The 23639-nt window shown below is 35.3% G+C and overlaps 1 protein-coding gene and 1 long non-coding RNA gene across 3 annotated transcripts in view; one reads left to right on the top strand and one right to left on the bottom strand.

Annotated features, from left to right (window-relative positions):
• LOC101702684 (CD302 antigen) overlaps positions 1–23639 on the top strand; it is a 161811-nt gene that overhangs the window by 84393 nt on the left and 53779 nt on the right. For both annotated transcript variants that reach the window (XM_013076267.3, XM_013076272.3), the window contains exons 24-32: positions 668–797; positions 2012–2238; positions 5928–6093; positions 8401–8562; positions 9924–10040; positions 14175–14369; positions 16670–16896; positions 18206–18374; positions 22759–22908. In XM_013076267.3, the coding sequence (XP_012931721.2) occupies positions 668–797; positions 2012–2238; positions 5928–6093; positions 8401–8562; positions 9924–10040; positions 14175–14369; positions 16670–16896; positions 18206–18374; positions 22759–22908 (1543 nt within the window). The remainder of the gene's footprint in view (positions 1–667; positions 798–2011; positions 2239–5927; positions 6094–8400; positions 8563–9923; positions 10041–14174; positions 14370–16669; positions 16897–18205; positions 18375–22758; positions 22909–23639) is intronic.
• The window catches only part of LOC147829917 (uncharacterized), a 60815-nt gene continuing 39984 nt past the window's right edge, over positions 2809–23639 (bottom strand). The window contains exons 2-3 of the long non-coding RNA XR_015445488.1: positions 14996–15129; positions 2809–2936 (exon numbers count right to left, since the gene is read on the bottom strand). This is a non-coding gene — a long non-coding RNA (uncharacterized LOC147829917). The remainder of the gene's footprint in view (positions 2937–14995; positions 15130–23639) is intronic.

Raw genomic sequence — 23639 nt, 5'->3', positions numbered from 1 at the left:
ATTAAAATTCAAACTATTTTAAAATTTAAAAGTATATGAGGTAAAAATGCTACAATAAATTAATTTATTACACAAAAAAAAATATTTTTTCTAAATTTACTGTGGCCTAAGAAGTACAGTGCTTAGAAAGTCTATAGTAATGTCTTAGGCCTCCCACTCATTGAGCACTCATTCACTCAACCTCCAGTTCTGCAAGCTCCATTTGTGGCAAGTATACTAATTTTTAGAAGTGTACCATTTTTACAGTAGTTTTACTGTACTTTTTTAATGTTTAGATATGCAAATATTTACACTGTGCCACAGGTGCCCACCGTATTCAGTGCAGTAACATGCTGTACAGTCACACAACCTAGGAGCAATGGACTATGCCGTATACCTGCATGTGTGGTAGGCTCTACCATCTAGGTGTGTGTAAGTACACTCTATCATGTTTGCTTGACAAAATCACCTACAAATGAATTTCTCAAAACAAATCCTTCTCATTAAGCAATACCTCACTGTATTTAGAATGGTGTTTGTTGTTAAGGAAACATCATAGAATAAGTTCATGAGGTTTTTTTCCTTTTTACAGAGGGAAAAAAACCAATTTGGAACCCAAATTTGTCTTCACAGGACCTTAGGACTATGAGTTTCATGATTGTGTGTATATATTTGCCTTTCTGTTTAGCTTTTTGATGAAGAGTCCCACTACCACTGTGCTCTGATGCTCAACCTCCCAATGTCACCTTTTACTGGGACATGGAACTTTACTTCCTGCGCTGAACGCCATTTTGTATCTCTGTGTCAGAAATATTCAGGTATCAATTATTATCTAGATAACTATAGTACTTTATATTATTAGATATTTACGGTCCTTTTTTTACAAAAATCTTATAAGTGAATTGCTATAAATTTATAATCATGTAGCTTAAAATTGCAGCATGGAGCACCAGGCATGGTGGGGCACATCTATAGCCACAGCACCCTCCGGAGGCTGAGGAAGCTGGACTACCTAGCAAGACCCTGTCTCAAAAAACTAAAAATTTCAGCACAAATTCATATTGACACTGAGGCAGATTATCTCAAGTGAAATGTGATTTTTTCATGTATAATTGTTATACTTATATATAAAAATTAAGTACTTCAAGGAATATGTTAGTAGTTTCCTAATGAGAGTAAGTTATTTTTGAATTTTTTTCTTTCTGCTCTGGCATTTTTCAGATTTTAGTTTTTATCTTGGGAAAAGAACAAGAAAAACCTTCATCTTAATTTGGTCTCATACTGCTAATTTAGCACTCATTTTTAAAAATGGATCACTGTCTGTGCCCTATAATCCAAGTAAAAGTGAAATGTATACTTAAAGATAGGAATCACCCGTATTTTGAAAAATATGCTTTCAAAAGACATTACATAGTTTTTCATTAAGCACAGTGAGTTCCTAACAAATGATTAAAAAGACAATCTGTGTCACATGCCAAGAACATTAAGTAGCTATTATGTGTATTTTGGGAGAAGTTTTTGTTAAATTAATCTTTACCCATTGTCCCACACTTTTTAGTAACTGCTTTATTTCAGATAAGTATTGTAAAACAAGGGTTCAAATATATCCTCTAGTAAGTGACTTTGTACACTTTTCTCATCGTAGTTCTTCCAGGTAAAAACTTTGTAAGAGGATACTTCTAAATATCTTTCCTGGTAAAAACAGTACAGACAAAGGAAGTATTTGACACTGACGGAAAATGATAATCTTATTGCACGCTACTTCTGTTTACAGCATTTCTCCTTCCTAAATTAGAGAAATTAAACAAAATTTTCTTCTGATTTTAGAAACCAAATGTTTGAGGTCATGCATTTTACCAAACATATAGAGCAAGGCACGCCTAATTCTCCCACCCAAAATCTAAAATAAATAAGTGGGCAAGAAATATCTAAAGCAGATTAGTAATATGAGAAATCTGAAAAACTAACCCATGACTTGGAGAGTGTGGGGGTTATTGTTGTTATAATTACTGTTGTTTTCTTTTACACACAGAAGTTAAAGACAGACAGCCCTTGCCAAATACTTCAGAGACTATAAAGTATCTAAATAACTTGTACAAAATAATCCCAAAGACGCTGACCTGGTACAGTGCGCAAAGGGAATGTGAAAAGGAGAACATGAGGCTGGTGACCATCACCAACACCTACCAACAGGCATTCCTCACCGTGCAGGTCGTGCTCTGGAACTCTTCCTTCTGGATTGGACTCTTCAGTCAAGACGTAAGGCTTCAGTGCCAGGGCTGAGTGATGAAACGCGACATTTTTATTGTGCATAGTATCTTTCATGGAGTAAAGGAAACCAGAGATCTTATAGTCTCACTCCAATATAGTTCATGAATATATGGGGTTTTGTGTCAATTATCTTCCCCCAACTGAAAGATCTCATGTAGGTGAAGAAAAGGTTCAATGGCCATAAATACTTGAGCACTTCTCTTCATTTATTCTAAACAAAAACTAAGCTAGAATCAAGAGCTTTCATATCTCCTCAGCCAATGAAAACATGAGAAGGAAAGAATTAAAACCTCAAATGTAGGTGGCTATATGGCAGGTCTGTGGACAATGTTGAAGGGAGCTTTCCATCACTTTCAAATTAGCAGAGAGTAAGCTGCTCTAAAAAGGGGTTAGAATAGTGTTTCACATCTCAAGTCCTGCTCCTGGATAGGTGTCCCTCATACTTCTCCTTCACTCCACAGCCCGCTAAAGAATATGGTATCAGTCTCCCGTGAATTCCCAGCACTGACCTTTGTGTGTGCAGCACAAACAGGAATTGGTATGCACATGAGCTTTAGCTGTAATCAAATGCAGGAATTTTTTTTTTCTTTTTTGAGAAAGCTGTCATATTCTTAGCATTGTAAGCAGTTTTGCCTCTCTTCTCAGCCATGGCATATATCTCCCAACATACCAAGACGGGTCTAGGGCTGTGTGGAGAAAATGTGATTGGAGACAGTTTAGTCCTAGCAAAAACCCAGAATAAAACTAAAGAACAGATGAAAAAAAGGGGGTGGGGGGTGAGATTTAGCTCAGTGGCACCGCGTCTGCCTCGCAAGCACAAGGTCCTGAGTTCTGTCCCCGGTACAAAAAAAAAAAAAAAAAAATCTCAACAGCTCAGTTAAAAGTAGCATTTAGAGATGGTTTGAAGAATAATCTCTCTGGGGCTCTGAGTATCCTAAAACTTGCCCCCAGATCAAGCCAGGTGACCAGAGAGCTGCTCTTCCAGTCTCACGGCATCCACTCCTGCACAGCGTGCCTTTTCCCTGCTTTCTGGTCAGCATTCAGTATATTGTGAAACCTCTCATTGTGCCTGTTGTGAGTGTAGCAATAAGTTGTTACATTTTCTTGTTTTGATCAAGGAATTTTTTGAAAGAAAAATTTAAATCTTTAAATCTTTTGAAAGACGAGCAAAATTGTTACTAGATAAACTATAAAATGTAGTAAATTAGAAGAAGAAAATTAAAGTCCTATTTATTAATGGGAAGTCACTGTTATTCAAGTAACTAAATATAAATGTGGTTTAGTATTTTGGTATATATCCTTCCATTATTTTTCTATGTGCATGTATTTATTTTTTAAATAATTGGAATAACACTGTTTTGTATCTTCTTTCTCCCACTTAATCATAGTGGTCTTTTTTCTTATTCTATTTTCAATTTTTATCTATGGTTCTCTTTTCCTTTTACCCTTAATTTTAACATATTTTGTCCAGCTATTTATTATATATCTTTATAAGTGCCCTAAATCTTTGGAACATGACAGGATATTAATAAATAGCATTTTATATTGAAAGCAGTAGGAAGACCTTGAAAGATTTTAAACAAAAAGAAATAGTAAAAATACAAGATTTTTTTCTTAAGTAAAATAAAATTGAGTTAGCGTTTGGGGAGGAAACAAGCAGTCTGGACATGGGGAGACCAGTTGTTGTACATAAATTCATGCAGCCATTGGTGTTGGCCTAAACCACGGCCTATCTGCAGTACCTGAAATGCAGCCCTTCTAGGTTGAAAAAAGTCCACAGTGTGGCCATGGCAATGGGTCCTTTAAACATTTAAGATGTGCCCAAGTCATTGGCAGAGCCAGGAAAACATCAGAACATCTTAGTGAGTGTCAGGAAATAACAAGGTCCCAAGTCCTCAGTGAATCTCTGAAAGAAGCAAAGATTCTAGAAGCTTGCAATGATAAGATGGGCATAAAACAAGATGAGTAACTGAAGGAAATAAAAATAACTACTTTCCCCTTCTTGTAGCTTGTTGGTGCCTGAAAATGGCAAAAACAAACAGCCTTACTTTGTGGGTACTGAGAAGAGATTATTCCTTTGGCAAAGCCAGATTTAAACTAAGATCAGTGAAAGCCAATAATTCAATAAAGAGATATTTCATAGTCTGAAGAGACTGCACATTCAGTAAATAAACTGAGGGTATGGAAGGATTTATCAGTGATGGAATAGACATTCCAAAAGCCCAGGGACAGAGACTAGTGATGAGTACAGCACGAGAAAAGGAATCCAGGGCAGAACAGATCATACTGTAGCAAAAATCATGCCTCCAGAGGGCCACATTTGAGGCCACAATAGCTTAGGAATTAATTCACACAAGTTTACAACTGGAACTCTGGTCAAGAATGGTTCAGGGTCAAAGAGCTAGTGGCGTTTGCTGATTAGGGTTCCCTAAAGAGCCTGTGTGTGGCCTTTGTCAGTATTCCAAATAAACTAGTGATGCAGATTGCTTCAGAGCTCAGGAAAATTTAGCTCAGTGGTTCCACTAGGCCCAAACTGGTTATATAAGGCTTTCTGGTGGTGCCATGGGGAATTTCAGACAAGCCTGTACCCCAAAAACCCTCCCCTGGTCTTCTTTGACTACTCTGTAAATTCTATTTCAGGATAGGGGGGTGGTCAGGCCCACATCAGAGTAAAAAGACATGTTTCTCACTTCTAGGGTCTGGGGGTGTTGCTCAGTGATAGAGTGCTTCCCTAGCAAGTAGGAGGCCCTAAATTCAGTCCTCAGCATTCCCAAAACAAACAAACAAACAAACAAACAAAAAATGTTTTTTGCTAGGTGCAGAGATGTAATCCCAGCTATTTGAGTATTTGGGAGGCTAAGGCGGGAGGATCACTTGAACCCAGAAATTCGAGGCCACCTTCAGTAACATAGTGAGACTGCCTCAGAACAACCACAACAAAATAGATGTTTGTAGTATATGATGACATATAGTAAAGGAGGAAGCCTCATCCCAAAGACAAATGTCAAAACAGAGACAAGTTTAGTCACAGGCCTAAGGAGCTAAGAGGATGGCCCTGTGTGCCAGCTATCCACTGGGTTATGTTTTACACATAGCCATCATTGTGCCACACCCTTTAATAGATGAGGGAATGGAAACTTGGAGAGGTAGGCTCATGGGTCAAAAGCAAGTAAGCAACTGCACCAGGATTCAAAACCAGTTACACTTAGCTCTGAAGCCCATGTTCTTTCCACTATGGCATGGTTTCTCCAGTTTAACTGGTGTTTACAGTGATTCTTATTCCATTTCTAGCTTTCTGTTTTCCAACAACCAACAGTTGCAATGATGTATGAGGCACCAAAGCACAAGGTTAGAACAGGCTCCAGAGACTGATGGCCTGCATTAGAGTCCCACAACTGCAGTTTATATTCCGTGTGATTTGCACATGTAACAAACCTTTACCTTCCTCGTCTGTAAAATCGAGAATTTCATAGAACTTTTCTCATAGGGTTGCTATGAGGATTAAATAAGTCAGTATTCATAAAACACTTAAGACATTACCTAACACATAGTGTTATGCGTGTGTGTGTTAAATATAAAGTAAAATCAAAAGTCATTAAATTGACCATATGAGTCAAAATAATAAAAAGGAGATAACATGAATATTGTCACTTGAAATGTATTTCTGTTCCTTACAGGATGAACGAAACTTTGGCTGGTTAGATGGAAAACGTCTTCATTTTAGTCGCTGGGATGAAAATAGCGAACAACTTGAAGACTGTGTGATATTAGACACGGATGGATTCTGGAAAACAGCTGATTGCAATGATAATCAATCAGGTGCTATTTGCTACTATCCAGGAAGTATGTGAATTTCAAATATTTTAATTCTTAAATTATCAGCATCATAAGAATTTTAAGGCAGTGGTTTTGTAAAATCTGGTTTTATAATTATGAAGAAATTATAAGCATGTTTTTTTACAAGAAATTTGTTGCAAAAATTTGCATTCAAATAAAATTACTTATTAAATATTTTCCCATTAATTTTTATTTTAGATATATTTACCTTTTTATATCAGCTGGCAACATTGATTTTTTTCCTTTTTTCATTTTAATTTTTATTAGTACGTATTTGTAGTGCATAATGTTTCATTGCTTGTGTGGAAGTGGTACATGTACATAACACATCTTAATTCCTTTTCTCATCCTCTTTCTTCCCCTCCCTTTCCTCCCCTCCCTTTCCATCCTTCCATCACTTGATCTTCCCATTTGAAGATCATCTCTCTACTTTCCATCATCTATCTTTTGTTTTGCTTATTTATAATTTGCACCTCTCAAATAAGAGAAACCATGTGATATATAAGCTTGTGTGTCTGATTTATTTCACTTAATGTGGCCTCAAGGTGTACCCATTTTCCTAAAAGTGATTCAAGTTTATCTTTCTTTATGGCAGAGTAGTGTCCATTGTGTGTAATACCATGTTTTCTTTTTTCTTTACTAGTACATGTTTGCAGTACATAATGATTTCATTTATCATGGAGAGTTTGCCCATGTACATAACACATCTTAATTCTTATTTTTGTCCCCTTCTCTTTCCCTCCCTCCCTCCTCCAACTCTTGTTCTCCTCATTTGCAAAAGCTCTATTTCCATTTTTTTCAACTTTTTTTTTAAAAAATCCCTTTTCCTTTCCTTCTCTCCCCCTTCTTCCATCTTGTGCCCCTTTCCATTTGAAAAATATCTCCCTACTTCCTATTATCTCTCTTTATTTTGCTCTTTATTTATACTTTGAGTTTTAAAGTCCTATTGTAACTCATTTTACATATCCATAGTATTTATCTTGTCTCAGAAAACTTGTTCTTGTGGGAATTCTTTCATAATTCTGAACATCAACTAACATTACTTTCCTGACCCTCTGTTAAGATTCAGTTCGCTGCAAGTTATATCAATAGCCTTAACTTAGCTTAAGCCAACAGAGAAATTTAGAACCCCTCAAATAGGGATAGAGCTAAGCTTCCTGCAGAATTGAAACTAGGACCCCATACATGCATCCTTCCACCTGTCATTTCTGTTTCTCTCTGTGTGTCTGTATCCTGCTCTTTACATGCTGTCTGCTTCTCTCTGCACTTAGTAGAAAACAGTGGCTCTGCAACTTTTACTTGTATTATAACTGGAGATGAGTTAACGATTTCTGAATTCCACTTTTCACATTCTTAGATTCTGATGGACTCAGCCTGAGTCAGGTATGCAATCTCTAGCTCAGTCAAAGGAAGGTGATCTTTCAATTATCAGGGGCCCATATTTGTGGGTTTATGGTGTAAAGAAAATACTACTTCACTGACAAAGGGGTTGGTTGTGAGGTGGGGGAGTTACTGAATGATCTTTAGAGCTATATGTTAGTCACTTTGATTTATTTTAAGTAGGACATATCTATATTTGTATCATCTTGAATGTACAGCCTTTTATAAAGTAAAAAAACAATTTTCTGGAGGCCACATTACAAATTAGATTTCTGTTTGATTTGGTAAAGTAATAACTTAGATCATCAAGTATTTCATTAAAATGTTCCTTTAAAATTAGAGATGTATGGGCCAGGGATTTAGCTCAGTGGCTCCACCGCCTGCCTCGCAAGAGGAAGGTCCAGAGTTCAATCCCCAATACCAAAAAAAAAAAAAATTAGAGAAGTAAGCAGAAATATGAAAATAAATTCTGAAAATTATAGTTATGTGCCTGTTATTAATTAATATGTTCATATAGTTTCTCTGAGGTGGCCCTTTGCACTTGACATTTTGATAATGCACAAAGGCAGAAATTGAATTTAACCTAAAAGCACCTAATTTTTTACATTTTTCTACTACACAGCAGGGCTAAGAAAATGGTGATAGTTTCCTCCCTATAAAAAGCAAACTTGGGCCGGGGATTTAGCTCAGTGGTTTCGCCGACTGCTGTGCAAGCGCAAGGACCCGAGTTCAATCCCTGGAACCAAAAAAAAAAAAAAAAAAAGCAAGCTTCCTATGTGCTACATTTGAGCATAAACAGAGAAGAAGCATTATTAACAGGCCATTATTTCTAGGCGTCCTGAATATTTCCTATAAATTCAGGCTAATGACTATAAACAGAAATTAACATTGTAATTTTCAAATGAAAATTCTTACTTCCAACTCTTTTTCTAGATGAGACTGAGGTCAAACCAATTGAGGGAGTTAAATGTCCATCTCCTATTCTAAATACCCCATGGATACCATTTCAGAACTCTTGCTACAATTTCATGTTAACAAAGAATAGACATATAGCAATGACACAGGATGAAGTTCATTCCAAATGCCAGAAACTGAGTAAGTATACACTCTGTCATCACATATTGAGTCGTGCTAATTCTTTTTAAAAGTCACCTGTGCTATAAATATTTCTAACTAGCACTAGTAACTAAATCTCAAAAGTATTTACCTCCTAATTTCTACATTATCAATTACAGTGTATTAAAATATGTGATTAGTTAAAAATGGAAAGTATATGACTAACTTCTTCTTTACTCACCCACTTGAGAACTAGTCTGTTTTCATGTGTGTAAACAAGATGTATTCTTTAAAAGGAAGAGAAATTACACTAAAAAGCAGAGAAATGGATATTAAACAAGGTAGACTAAGGACAAAGTGACAATTGGTTAGCTTAAGTAGTTAACTACACAACAACTATGCTTACAAGAAATATACATTTCATACTTTCAGCTCTCAAGACTCTGGAGATATTGCTAGTGAAATCCACTGAGGATTTGTGACTTTCAAACAGTGGAACTAATGGAACTGTGAGCTTTGTGAAAAGTTCCTATGCAAAACATCAAACTGTTATCCCTAGCACGTGTTCTACACTTTAAGAAATACTGGCATATACATATACGAACTAGTTTAACTTTGCTTAAACCTATGTTTGCAAACAGTTTTAACCATGCAGCTCTATTGTGAGGAAACCCCCCTGCTAATTTCCCGAGAAACGCATTTCGAGAAATATTAAACTTGTTTCACCCTAATAATGATGTGTAAGGAAAAGGACACTGTGTCTTGGAGTTCATCCAAGAAGATTGTTTAATTACAGAGAAGTCTTCGATACTGTATCATTAATACAGGTGAATTTATGCCACCTGTCAATGAACTTTTTTTTTTTAATTTCTTTTATTTATTTATTTATTTATTTATTTATTCATTTATTTATTTATTTTTGGTACCGGGGATCAAATTTGGGACCTTGAGCTTGTGAGGCAGGCTGTGGCACCACTGAGCTAAATCCCTGGCCCTGATGAACTTTAAATGTGATGAACTTTAAAGTGAATTTGTTTGAAATTGTCTGCTTAGCTACTTTTCCACTACACTGTAAGACCAAATTTAACATCAAAATTTTGAAAATTTCTTAACCTATTTTGTACAGTAAGATAATTTAAATTTACATGTTTATTTTTCCAATATTAAGTTTTCTGGGTTTTTTTTTTCTTTTTCTTTTATTTTGGTACCAGGGATCAAACTCAGGACCTTCCACTCTCGAGGCAGGTGGCAGAACCACTGAGCTAAATTCCCGGCCCAATCCAGTATTAAGTTTTGAAGAATATTAAACTAGGAAAGAAAACTTTCTAAATCTTATCAGACAAAATAAAGTGTTCTGCATAAGTAATTATTAAAATTATTTACTGTTTTTCATTTAACAGATTCAAGATCACATATTCTAAATATTCGAGATGAAAAAGAGAATGAGTTTGTTCTTGAACAACTTCTGCACTTCAATTATATGGCTTCGTGGGTCATGTTAGGGATAATTTATGAAAGTAAGTTGTAAATGTGTCAGTTTTTTTCTGTTTTATTATTACTTCGCTGTAACCAATTTATCAAGCTGCAAAAGTATGGCTCTTCAAAGTATATCAGTATACAAAAGTATAATCATATAGGGGCTGGGAGTATTTTTCAGTGGTAGAGCTCTTGTCTGGCACTTCTGAAGCCCTGGTTTCAATCCCCAGCACTGAAAAGAAAAAAGTATAAGTAAAATCATGTACTTAACTTCTATCCATAAAAGACAGTTTTTATACCTCTGCCAATGTCATTATTATACCTTTTCCATCAACCTTAAAGTTAAATGGAGAAAAATAACTACCTTTCCCCATTCTTTCTTCTAGCAACTCAAGACTAACTAAAAATGACCACACTCGCACATAAATCTCCATACTTACTTTAAATCTTTACTAATTATGTGGGATGAATGAGAACAGAATCACTTTTCTATTAACATTGCACCTAAGGGTTTATAACATTGTCTTGAGGTATGCATATGGTAAGCAACAAAAAATGAGACTCCTGGTCTGACAGTGGGATATGAAATTTGGACTAAATACCACAAATACAAAATATCATTGATATGATTGGGGGGGGATTGTTTGTTTGTTTGTTTGTTTTGCGGTACCGGGGATCTAACTCAGACCTTGCACTTGTCAGGCAGGCACGGTGCCACTGAGCTACATCCCAGCCCTTGGAATTTTTTTTTACATAGCTTCACTTTCTAGTTCAGGCTAACCTTGAAGTCACTGTGTGACCCATGCTGGGCTTGAACTTATGTTGATCCTTTTGCCTCAGCCTTTTGGATGCTGTGATTATAGGTGTATGCCACCACATCTAGTGGTATAAAATTTTTTAAAACACCAAGTCTAACATGGGAGTGGGGGAAGAACATACTCAGAGATGTCATGAAAACTATGGAAATTTTGAAATGAAAAAAGTCTGTCATGAAAAGCATTTCATGCTTTGATGAGCATAAATCATGAAAAGCATACATTTTCCCTTAAATGGGTTTAATAAGGGACACTAGACAATGAGCCAGAGGTAAAGTAGGAAGGAAACTAAATTACTCAAATCTGACCATTTTAAAAAATAGACTTGGGGGGGTGGATTTAGCTCAGTGGTTAAAACTGCCAAGGATCCGAGTTCGATCCCCAGTACCAAAAAAAAAAAAATAGACTTTTCATTTGCCATCTAACCTGTTTTTTATGATTGGTGAGGTTGTCCCTAAATGTTTATTGCTTGCAGGTGAGTTTGCGAAGATTAAACTATTAAGCAGTAGATAAGACTTAGGTTCCCACTTGAAGATAAATTCATCATAGTAGGACTTAGCTGGCCTGAGTCTTTTCTTCAATTGCACTATATTAGGAGTAGAAGGAAAAAATGGACAGAAACTAGATGGAAAGTTTTTAGGCTTTACCTGAAAGTGATTGAAGAAACAGTGGTCTTGGATTGGGCAGTCGAGAACAAACCCAGAACATAAGAGATTTAAATTGTACCCTCTGATATACTTTGCAGTTATCTTATCAGAAACAGATTAAAATGTTTTCTATATTCTGAAGAAGCACTTTCACATATGAAGATATCTTTTAAGTTTTCTTTTTATAAAAATATATGGGTAACAGAGCTGGAGATTTAGCTCAGTGGTTCTGCCATCTGCCTTGCAAGTGCAAGGTCTCGAGTTCGATCCCCAGTACTAAATATATATATATGGGTTACAAAAATTTTACTAAGATATACAGGTGTATGAGGGACATATAGAAAGATGTTTTAAGCAAACAGCAAATCTGGTTTAAATCTAATTCTTACTGATTAAATTTATATCCATATGTCACTCTTTTTAGTTCAAAATGCTTACAGAATATTTAATTCTATATATTACCTATACAACAAATTTTGTTTTTGAAAACCTGACTTTTCAACAGTGGGGCTATGAATAAAAATTATTAAGACAACATGGCAACCAAGAGATACTTCAAGCCAGGTTTTTAAAAAATGAACTTAAAGCAACTTTAGAAATATAGCACTGCATGTTGGATTGGTCAGAAAAGTGGAAACTTTGAAGTTTGAGGAAAGGAAAAAGGATTTAGGAAACATAAGGTAATTTAAACCATGAAGCAGAAAACGAATCACAGTCAGGCGCATAATCCCAGAGGGGAGTCTGAGGCAGGGCAAATTCCAGCCCAGTTTGAGCATCTTAATGATTTAATGAAACCCTGTCTCAAAAATTAAAAGGGCTGGGGATATAGCTCAATGTGAAGGCCCTGGGTTCAATCCCCAGTACAGAAGTGAGGTCTAAATCACTTGCACAATATTTCTAATGTGTCATTGATGCTGACCGATGTTTAGGTGTGCTGCCTTGGGAGATTGGTAATCAGTGAAAGCTAGGAATAGCCAGGACAACAATGATTGTGTGCAGGTAGTGATGATATCACTGACCATATGGACTTAGAATTTTAAAAAGCCCAACAACTTTTTCGATCTCTTTATCATAGAGACATATTCCCATATCATACAATTCAGCCATTAGAAGTGTACAATTTAATGGCTTTTAGTGTAGTCATGGAGTTGTGCAATCATCACTACCCCTGAAAAGAAATATGGTATCCCTTAAGATTTCCTTCCCTATTCCCACCAGTTTCCCAGCCCTCAGCAACCACAAATCTGCTTTCTTCTCTACAAATTGCCTGTTCTAGACATTTCTTATAAATGAGATCATACAATATTGCAATTTTTTGTGACTGTCTTCTTCTACTCAGCAAAAAGTTTTCAGGCTTTATCCATATTATAGCATGTATCAGTACACCATTACCTGGTGTCACTGAGTTATAGTCCATATTATGGATGTACTACATTTTATTTATACATTCATAAGCTAGAAGGTTGTTTTAATAGTTTTGATTATATAAATAATGCTTCTCTGAACATTTATATACACATTTTTGTGTAGACATATTTTTCCATTTGTCTTTATACTGAGTATAAGACATCCTGTGGAATTGCTGAATCTTTTCACTCTTTGAAGAACTTCCAGATTAGTTTCAGAAGCACCTGTAAATTTCTCCTACCAGTGTATAAGAGTTTTGATTTCTCCATATCTATGCCAACATTTGTTTTTGGGTTTTAAAAATATATATATAATCACCATTCAAATGAATGGAAAGTGATATAGAGGTTTTTATTGTATTTCCCTGGTGGCTAATGATGTTAAGCATCTTTTCATGTGCTTATTTATTACTTGTGTATCATCTTTGAAAAAATCTCTATTTAGATCTTTTGCCCATTTTTAGTTGAGCTATTTTGTCTTTTTTATTGTTAAGTTGTAAGCATTCTTTATTTTAGATATAAAACTGTGGTCAGATAAATGACTGGGAAATATTTTCTCCCATCACTTTCCTGATAGCACAAAAGTTTTGCATTCTTGTGAGGTATTATTTATCTATTTTTGCCACTTATACATCTCTAAGAAGGTTTTATCTACCACAGGGTCATGCAAACTTACTCCTATGTTTTCTTCCAAGCTTTTTATAGTTTTAGCTCTGAAAGGCTTTGTCTACCACAGGATCATGAAGATTTACTTCTGTGCCTTCTTCTAAGGGTTTTATAGTTTTAGCTCATACATCTAGGTTTGTCATCTGTTTTGAATTAATTTTAATGAATAGTGACAACAAAGGGCTCAACTTTCTTTTTTTGCATGTAGATGTCCAATTATTTGGCAACATTTGTTGAGATAACTATTCTTTCCACATTGAATATGCTTGTCATCTTAAGATAAAGTTAGCCATATGTATGCACAATTGTATATTGCTTATGACCAGAGAAGAGATTTCTCTCACTAATTGTGTAATATATGAATGATTTTTAATAAAATAGTTATGTTCATTTCCACTGCAATTAAACATATAAGTAAGAGAAATGGATATTTTATTTTCATGTTTATAATTTATATTTTCCAAATTAAAAATAAATGTGATTTACCAATATAATCATAAAATATTTTAACAAGATTCACATAATCATATAACCATTTAGAAGGTAAGGAAAGAAGAAAATTGGTCATTTGAAATATTAACCTTTTAACTGTAATGTTTAAATTAATCTCAAAGCACAGAAAATATGCATTTCTTCTTCAGATAATTCCCTGATGTGGTTTGATAAAACCATGCCATCATATACACACTGGCGAGCAGGAAGACCAACTGTAAAAAATAGCAAGTTTTTGGCTGGTTTGAGTACTGATGGCTTCTGGGATATTCAGACCTTTAATGTTATTGATGAAATACTTCCTTTTCACCAGCACACCATTCTTGCCTGTAAAATTGAAATGGGTAAGTATGTGGAGGTAGAGTTTCCAGTCCAGAGAAGAATGCCAAGCTATTAGCTCCACTAGTGGGAATTATGCACTTGGGTTTTTTGAGTGCTTCCTCTATATTCAGTTCCATTTGAGGTGCTTGCAGAGGCTACATAGGAGGAGACCACATAACTTCATTATCAAATGTAGCTTAGTCTTAGATTATTTGGTACAGATGAAAATGATCAAGGAAAGCTTTCAAGAGGAGGTGACACTTGGTGGGACCTTGATGGATGGATAGGATTTTTATAAATAAGAAAATTTGTTTGGGTAGAATTTTGACATTCCAGGCAAAATGAATGCCTTTCAACCTTGCCTAATGCTTAAATAAGTCCATTTTAAACTGGAAGTTATATTTAAAATTTTCACAACTTAACAACTACCATCACTACCACCCTTCTCTGAGCCTTCTGCTGTCACAGACCCCATGACAATGGCATCCTGGCCGGTCATCTTCCTTCACTATGTTTCAGGATAGCATGCCAGAGACCATGTGTAGCAACACTCTCCAAGGATTCCCTATTATCAATTACTTTGAGTCCATGTAAACTTTTGAGGTTTTAGAAATTAGCCTCTGTCCTTAATTCTAGACCTTCTCCTCACCTCCATGGTTTTCCCATTCTTGCTCATTAAGCATTTTTTTCTCAGTGAGCCTGATATTTGTCTTCTGTGTGGAGTTTGTCCAACCTCATATTTGTTCCTTTATTTTTTCTTCCTGCCAAGAAGCTTTCTGTTTGCTTGATTTAAAAAAAAAAATTTAAATTCAGTTTAGAATTCCTTTAGATTTACAGAAAAATTACAAAGATAGTACAGAGTTCCCATATCTCCCACCACCACTTTCCCCTGTTGTTGACATCTTACATTTGTATAGTATATTTGTCACAACTAAGAAACCCATACATTTTTATCATTAACTAGAATCCATACATTTTTCATATTTCCTTAGTTTTATGTAATATCCTTTGGTTGTTCAGGATTCCATCCAGGATACTGCATTGCATTCAGTCATAAGCTCTTCTTGGCTGTGATGTTTCTTCAGACTTTCCTTGTTTTTTTATGATATTGGCAGTTTTGAGGAGGACTGGGCATGTATTTTGTGGACTATTACTCACTTTGTATTAGCTGTTTTTCTCATGATTGAAGTGAGGTTTTGCAGTGAGAGGGGAAAACCAGAGATAGAAGGTACCCTTTTCATCATATGATATGAATGGTATATGCTGTAAAGATGTCTTTCACCATTGACTTTAACCTTGATCACTTGGCTCAAGGGAGTGTTTGTTAGACTTCTCTATTGTAAAGCAACTCTTTCCCCCTTTTCCATGCTGTACTCATTGTAAAGAAGTTACTGTGCTCAGTCCACAGTTACAGGATGGAGGGTTATCCTCCACCTTCCTGCGAGGGCTGGGGAGAGGTTGACTATTAAATTATTTGGGACTCTGCATAATTTATCTATTCTGGCCAAATTAAAATATATTCAGTTGTTTATTAATATCCTCAATCATTGTGGTTTTGTTTTTTGATTGTTTTTAGCACTTCTTTCTACTTATCTTCTCTTTATTTTTAATTTCACCTAACCTTCTAATTCTCATATGAACTCATGGTTATTTATTTTATACTTTGAATTATTATTCAACAAACTACATTACTTAATATTTTGCTCAATTTGTCCCAGCTTTGGGCATTAAGAGCTTTTCCCTTTGGCTGCAGTGTCCCTTTGCAGCAGCCTCGCCATTGCAGTTTTGTTGTTTACTTACTTGTTTTCAACACTTCCTTACTTTCTGGATAACTTGTTTCTCTTTAGTCCTAATTTCCCCTAACCCTCCAGATCTGGTATTTTAAGCAGATTCCCTAAGGCCTCTAACACAGATAAATCTCTCCATCATAGTTAATCTCACATACCCTAATGAGTAACAGTTTTGCTATCATTTCAAGCATTGTTGTTTTGTCTCTATAATGTGCACGTCTTAAATAAAGACTATGTCTATACCTTTTTTAAATCAACCAAACAACCATAATATTAAGAGCCTATTGCTGGGGATTTAGCTCAGTGGTTCCGCCGCCTGCCTCTCAAGCGCAAGGACCCAAGTTCAATCCCTCGTGCTAAAAAAAAAAGAGCCTATTATACGTGCTGTGGCAATAAGAAAAATAAAATATGCATTTGACCCCTCTTATGAATAATAAACGCAATTTTAACTTTTTAAATAATTTTGTCATTTTGTCCAGTGTGTTTTTAAAATACTGTAAATTTAATGACTAACACTTTTTAAAATATTATAGTTGACTACAAGGAAGAATATAATACTACACTGCCACAGTTTATTCCATATGAAGATGGTCTTTATAATGTTATTCAGAGAAAGGTAACGTGGTACGAAGCATTAAACACATGTTCTCAAAGCGGAGGTCATTTGGCAAGTGTTCATAACCAAAATGGCCAGCTCTTTCTGGAAGATATTGTAAAGCGTGATGGATTTCCACTATGGGTTGGACTGTCAAGTCATGATGTAAGTCTTGCTCTGTTTTTCATAAATTTTCCAAATCTGTTACTTTGCGGGTTGGAAATTTGAGCATAAAATACTAACTCAAAGTACAGTATCTGGTCAAGTCCTTGGATTCTGCTTGCACAGCATAGTGCTTTCTTACCATTAACAGTGTTGTACAAGTAAAAACTTATAACTGTAGAATGTACATGCAAACAGCCAAGCCATCCTGTAAGCCCAGTGGGTTAATATCTCAGCAGTGCCTCTGTTACCTATTTGGAGCAGACTAATTGCAAAACTGGTATAAAGGAAATAAAATCAGAAAAACCTGAGTTTCAATACTAAAAACAGCTCTTCCATTTATGTGCTAGGTTTTCATGAGCAATTTAACTTTTGCACCTCTATTTCTTCATCTGTAAAATTAGGATAATAATATTTTCATTGAGATTTTAGCACAGAAATTTATGTAATTTGCCAACTAAAATTCTTAACACAATTAGGACTTATAAACATACATTTTCTTCCCACTTTTCCCCTTAGGAATTAGCATTACTTAAGATTAATCTGCTGATAAACACATCTGTGCCATTATTTGAATCATATTAATTAGTATATCTATATATTTATAATAATGTCTGGTTTACAAAGATAGTCATCCAATGAGATTAAAGTTGTAGGCCTTATTTAATCTTTAGAACAGAGTGGAAGAAATAAAAGAAAGAAGTGGAAGGACTGGGGATTTAGTTCAGTGGTTCCGGTGCCTGCCTTATAAGCACAAGGTCCTGAGTTCGATCCCTGGTACCAAAAAAAAAAAAAAAGAAGTGGTAGCAAGTGAAATTGATTCAAGGAACAATCAAAAGTATTCTTCCCATTTTGAGTTTCTTGGGAAGTATTTTCTAGGCCCCTGCTGCTTGGTGGTCTCTGTAATGTCAGAAATGTAGCCAGACACCCAAACCACAAGACTGTAAAACATAGAAAACAGTATTTAGAACAATACGAATGTTAGGATTGTAGCTCTGTAGTTATAATAAATGGAAGCCATTTATTTGCATGTCATTTAAAGTATTATATAAACTCATCCTTTATAAAAAGATCCAGAGTATAGTAATTCTGTGTCAGACTTTAAAGTCCTACTTAAATAGTGTCAGAGCAAATGTCTCAAGTGAGTGCATCGAAGTAAATCTTCAATTTCACAGATAGGTCCAGAGCTGCAATACTTACAAGCAAATAATCAACCTCAATGTCAGTGGTTCTTAAAGTATGTATTTGTTCTTTATGTTATTTTTTGAAGTCACACATCTGAGCTCTGGTTATCTCTATTATTGTTAAACAGGGAAGTGAATCAAGTTTTGAATGGTCTGATGGAAGTGCACTTGACTACATCCCATGGAAAAGCCAAAAATCTCCTGGAAATTGTGTGGTTTTGGATCCAAAAGGAATTTGGGAACATGAAACATGCAACTCTGTTAAGGATGGTGCTATTTGTTATAAGTCTACAAAATGTAAGGCTTGATTTTAAATAACTATGAATTTACTAAAATATGATATTTATGTACATGGCTACATACTCAATACAATTTTTAGTTTTTAAATAATGCTTATTTACAAATTCCATAGAAATAATTTTGATAATTTGTAAATAGAAACAAGTATGATACATCCTTTCAGGTAATTTGTTCCCAAAGACTTTCAAATCATGGTATCAATTAGGTAAATTTTACTCTAGAATCTGTGAGTTCTCATTGCATATAGGCGTGTTTCCAATACTCCTTTAAAGATGCAGTCACTTTTTACTTTTTAGGGGCAGAAAATATATGGAATTTTTTTAAAAACTATTGGAATACATGAGGATGTGGACAAAATAAACATACTGCTGGTAGGAAGGTAGAATGGTATAGCCACTATAGAAAATGGTATAGTGATTCCCCAAAACTTAAATAGATGACTACAGTACCATATGATTCAGCATATTCACTTCCAGGTATATATTCAAACAAATTAAAAACAAGGACTCAATTTAGGTACAGTCTCACATGTTGTAATCCCAACTACCTAAGAAGCCGAGGTGGGAGGATTGCAAGTTCACAGTTCAAGTCTAACCTGGACAACATAACAGAGCCTGCCTCCCCCAAAGAAACAAAACCAAGGACCCAAATAGGTATTTATAGAACATGTTCATAGCAACATAATTCATAATAACCAAAAGATGGAAGTGATCTAAGTATCTGTTCGTAGCTAAATGGATGAGCAAAATGTCGTGTGTACGCACACACAGACAAACACACACAGAGGAATATTATTCAACCATAAAAATGCTACAATGCTACAACACGTGCTGCACAGGTGGCACAGGTGCCACACATTGTGGCTAAACCTTGAAGATATTATACTAAGAGAAACAGCTGATCACAAAAGGACAAATACTGTATGCTTCCACTTATATGAGGTACCTGGAGTTCTCAAATTAATAGAGGCAGAAAGTAGAATGGTGGTTATCAGGTCCTCTAGGGAGTGAGGTTTGGGGTGTTATTTTTTCTTTTTGTAAAATTTTTTTAAATTTATTTTTTTATGAGTACATGTTTGCAATTCATGCATTTTACAGTCATCTTGGGGGTGGTTACATGTACATATTACAACTTGTTTCTTTTTTAAAAAATCCCCTTCCTTACCCCTCCAGTTCCCTTATCCCCTTTTTCATATTTGTTGACATTATTTGTCTTAGCTCATGTTATGGCATTTAATGTTTACATTAATTGGGGTAATTAGGTTCCCATACATAGCATATCTCTATTCTTCTCATTTCCCCTTCCCCTCCTTCATACCCCTCACCCTTGTTCCCTTGGACCACTTCCCTATTGCAAGAGACCTGTCCCCTTGTCTCTCTCTATCCTATATAATTTTCTTTGTTTGTACATTTGCTCACTCACATGAGAGATACCATACAGTATTTACACTTGTGTGTCCAATTTATTTCACTCACCCTTATATTTTCCAAGTGCATCAGGTTTCCTACAAATGTCTCAAATTTGTCACTCTTTATAGCCGAGTAGTATTCCATTATATATAAATACCATATTTTCTTTATCCAATCATCCATTGGTGGGTACACAGGCTGCTTCCAGGATTTAGCTACTAGGAATTATATGTTACCTATAAACAGATCATTGTAGTATGATGTAGTATGATGACTTATGCTCTTTGGGGAAGATACCTAGTAGGGGGATAGCTGGGTCCTATGGAATTTCTAGCTTCAGTTCTTTGAGTAACACTGATTTTCATAGTGGTTATACTAGTTTACATTCCTACCAACAATGAAGGAGGATTCCCTTTTCATCCCAGCCATGCCAGCGTTTGTTATTGTTTGACTTCCTAATGGTTGCCATTCTTTCCAGAGTAAGATGGAATCTTAAGTTTGTTTTAATTTGCATTTGTCTAACAGCCAGAGATGTTGAACATTCTTTTTTATATCTGTTGACCATTTATATTTCTTCCTCTGTGAAGTGTCTGTTCATTTCTCTTGCCTATTTCTTGACAGTCTTTAATTCTCAGTGGTTTTGAGTTCTTTGTATATTATAAACATTAGTCCTCTTGTCTAAGCAGTAGCTGACAAAAATTTTTTTCCCACCTGTAGGTGGTTGTCTCTTCACACTACTGATTGATTCTTTTTCTGTACCGAAGCTTTTTAGTCTGATATAATCCCATTTGTTGATTCTTCCTGCTATTTCTTGTATAATTGATGTTTGGTTTAGAAAATACTTTTCTACACCCATGTTCTCAAGTGTTTTACCTATTTTATCTTCCAGAAGGTTTAATGTTTCCATTTTAATGTTTAGATCTTTGATCTATTTTGATTTTAATTGAGTATATTGTGAGCAATAAGGGTCTGGTTTCATTCTTCTCCAAACAGATAACCAGTTTTCCCAACATCTGGTGTTACTTTTTAATGGGTACAGTTTTGCAAGATGAAAAAGTTCCAGTAATAGTGGTAATGGTTGCACTAAAATGTGGATTATTTATTGCCACTAAACTATACACTTAAAAGTGGTTAACATGTTAAATGGTATGTGATGTGTATTTTACCACAGTACAAAAAATTAGATGGGTGCCGGGGATTTAGCTTAGTGGTTCTGGCACCTGCCTCGCAAGTGCAAAGTCCTGAGTTTGATTCCCGGTACAAAAAAAAAAAATTAGATCATCTTGGACATTAATATATCAAACTTCCCATAGTACAGGTAAATGTATGCAACCCAAGGCACCCCAGCTACACACAACACTAGAAACAAATAAACAACAAAGATAAATGATCTCCATTTGATTCTAGTATGAGAATTTAAAAGAAAAAGAAAAAAAGAAAACTCCACTCATCCTAGGGGTGCCATGGTGGCCAGTAGTTCAACATGCTTCACATCTAAAGAAACCACACACAGTTAAGCCCAGCATGACAATGGAGAGCCCACAATATTCCTTTGACAAACCAACTATTTTCACAACATGGTAGAAGCTAGTAGGGGCTGGGGATTTAGCTCAGTGGTTCCTGTGCCTGTCTTGCAAGCACAAGGTCCCAAGTTCGATCCCTGGTACCAAAAATAATAATAATAATAATGACTTGCTAGTAATGTCTCCTTCCATTGCAGCCTCACTGAAGAGTTGTCAGAGTTTCATAGATTTTACAAATAAATTCGCCAAACTAGTTTTGACCAGCAACAGCTGGGAAACTTACCTAGGGTGCTAGGTGTAGAACTAAAGAAAAACTTAGATCTCAAACTGGTAGCATTGGAGAATAATAAAAGACAAAAGCCAACCAAATAATTGAAATACGAAAAGATCAAGGCTGGTTTTTAACAGAAGATAAGGAACCAGAAGGAAGTAAGAGACACTATAAAAGTCTCTTGATAAGAAAGAAACAGAAACATCCATTTTTCTGGAATCACAGAGACCACAAATAGATTCTACCACAACAAGACCTGGAGAAAAATTAGGAAAAGCTTTCAGTTACTGGAGGAAGTGCAGACCACATGCACAATAACAGTATGGGTTGAGATTACTGACTGGGACTAGGTCAGACAATTGATTAGATAATCTGTAAGACACCCATGGGGTGTTGACAGTGTACCCTCTTGCCTCATGTGCTCTTCTCTTGGGATTAATTATAGGCATTAAGGGGCACTAGCTTCATTACAAAGGCTCATCATGTTACTTAGCACAATTAAAAATCAAAGAGTTTAAATAAACACTTTTTTTTTTTTTTAAAGAGCTGAGAAGCCACACTTACTCTCTTTTTGGTATGTGAGAGATTTTGCTGTACTGATAGATTGTGTTTTGTAAACCGAATTACCAAGATATTACTTGTGAGTATAAGTCCTAAAAATAATTTTTTGTGTATCTAAGTAATTTAGGTATTATCAAAATATTATATATTATCAAAATAAAAAGGAATCCTAGGAGGTATGAGGGCTGATGGGAGGGGGAAGGAAGAGGAAGTAAAAAGAATCAAGATGTGATATGAATATTTACTATGTATTGGGGGAGGAATCCATGGAAAGGAAGAATTTTAATTATTTCAGAGTAGTTTCAGGCCTACCCACTCTCACTCACTTTGTTTCTTTCCCCGTCTGTCTTTCTGGTTGTGTTTACTTCAGTTTAAATCCATATTAGAGGGGTAAGTACTTTCCTTTTCTACTGTCATAAGTTTTAAAAATGGTATTCCAGAAAGCTAACTGGAATGTGTATTCACAGAGTATGGCCTGTGGCTTTCTCTGGTACATTTATTGTATTAAATACTTGTTATTCACAAAAGCAAGAGTTCAAATGGGGACATTTAATGTTATTTAGGAAGACAGTCATTGTTTTGTGCATTATTACAGCTGTGTCTTAACATTTACACAGCTAAAGAGCTGTCCCTGCACACATATTCATCAAGATGTCCAGCAGCAAAAGAACACAGGTCACAGTGGATCCAGTACGGGGATCACTGTTACACGACAGACCAGACATTGCACAGTTTCTCAGAGGCCAAACAACTGTGTCAAGAACTTGGTGAGCTAAAACGTGTTGATTTTCTTTGACTTGATAATTTACCTCTTAGAAATTTTTCTTAAGGAAATAATTTTAAATATTGTTTGTATTTTGGAAAATGTTTAGAAGAACTTGCTGTTTTATAATAGCAGTATAACCTAATTGCCCTGGGGTGGGAAATGGTAGAGAATTCATGAGGTAAGTGCTCAATGGAATATTGGAATAGCTCATTAAAAACTATTAGTGTAAGAATAAGTACATGGGAAATAAAAATAAGTGGGAAGAAGTGTGCTTAAATATGCGAAGTAAGCTGTTGTAAAGTGATGACAAATGAAATAGTTTTAAATATAGCTAGGTATGCGTAGATAAAAAGATTAAGAGCCAAAGTTTTTATAAAGTTGCTAAGTAGTAAATAAAAAATTATAGATTGTCCATTAATTATTAACCAGTTAAGCTAAGTCTAACCAGAATAACAAAATCGAACAAGCGTGGGTTATGCATCCATGTGGAATAGATCACCTACATCCTCGGAACACCATAAATTACAAATTTGTCTTCTGGTTTACCGATTTGAGAAATAGCAACAGTGACTGGCTCTCACTCATGATAAATTTAACCTATAGTCAAAATGTAAAATGACTTCAAGATAAACTACCTAGAGGAGTTTCAAGACCCAAACTATTTACCTGCATGTTTGGGTAGCAGTTTAACCAGGCAGATGGCATTTAGCTCATTTATTTTGCTAATCTTAT

The sequence above is a fragment of the Heterocephalus glaber genome, unplaced genomic scaffold, assembly GCF_053883595.1.
Source record: "Heterocephalus glaber isolate CG9 unplaced genomic scaffold, H.glaber_assembly_v1.0 deba00000347, whole genome shotgun sequence".
Lineage (NCBI taxonomy): Eukaryota > Metazoa > Chordata > Mammalia > Rodentia > Bathyergidae > Heterocephalus > Heterocephalus glaber.
This window is presented reverse-complemented; position numbering and strand designations above follow the sequence as displayed.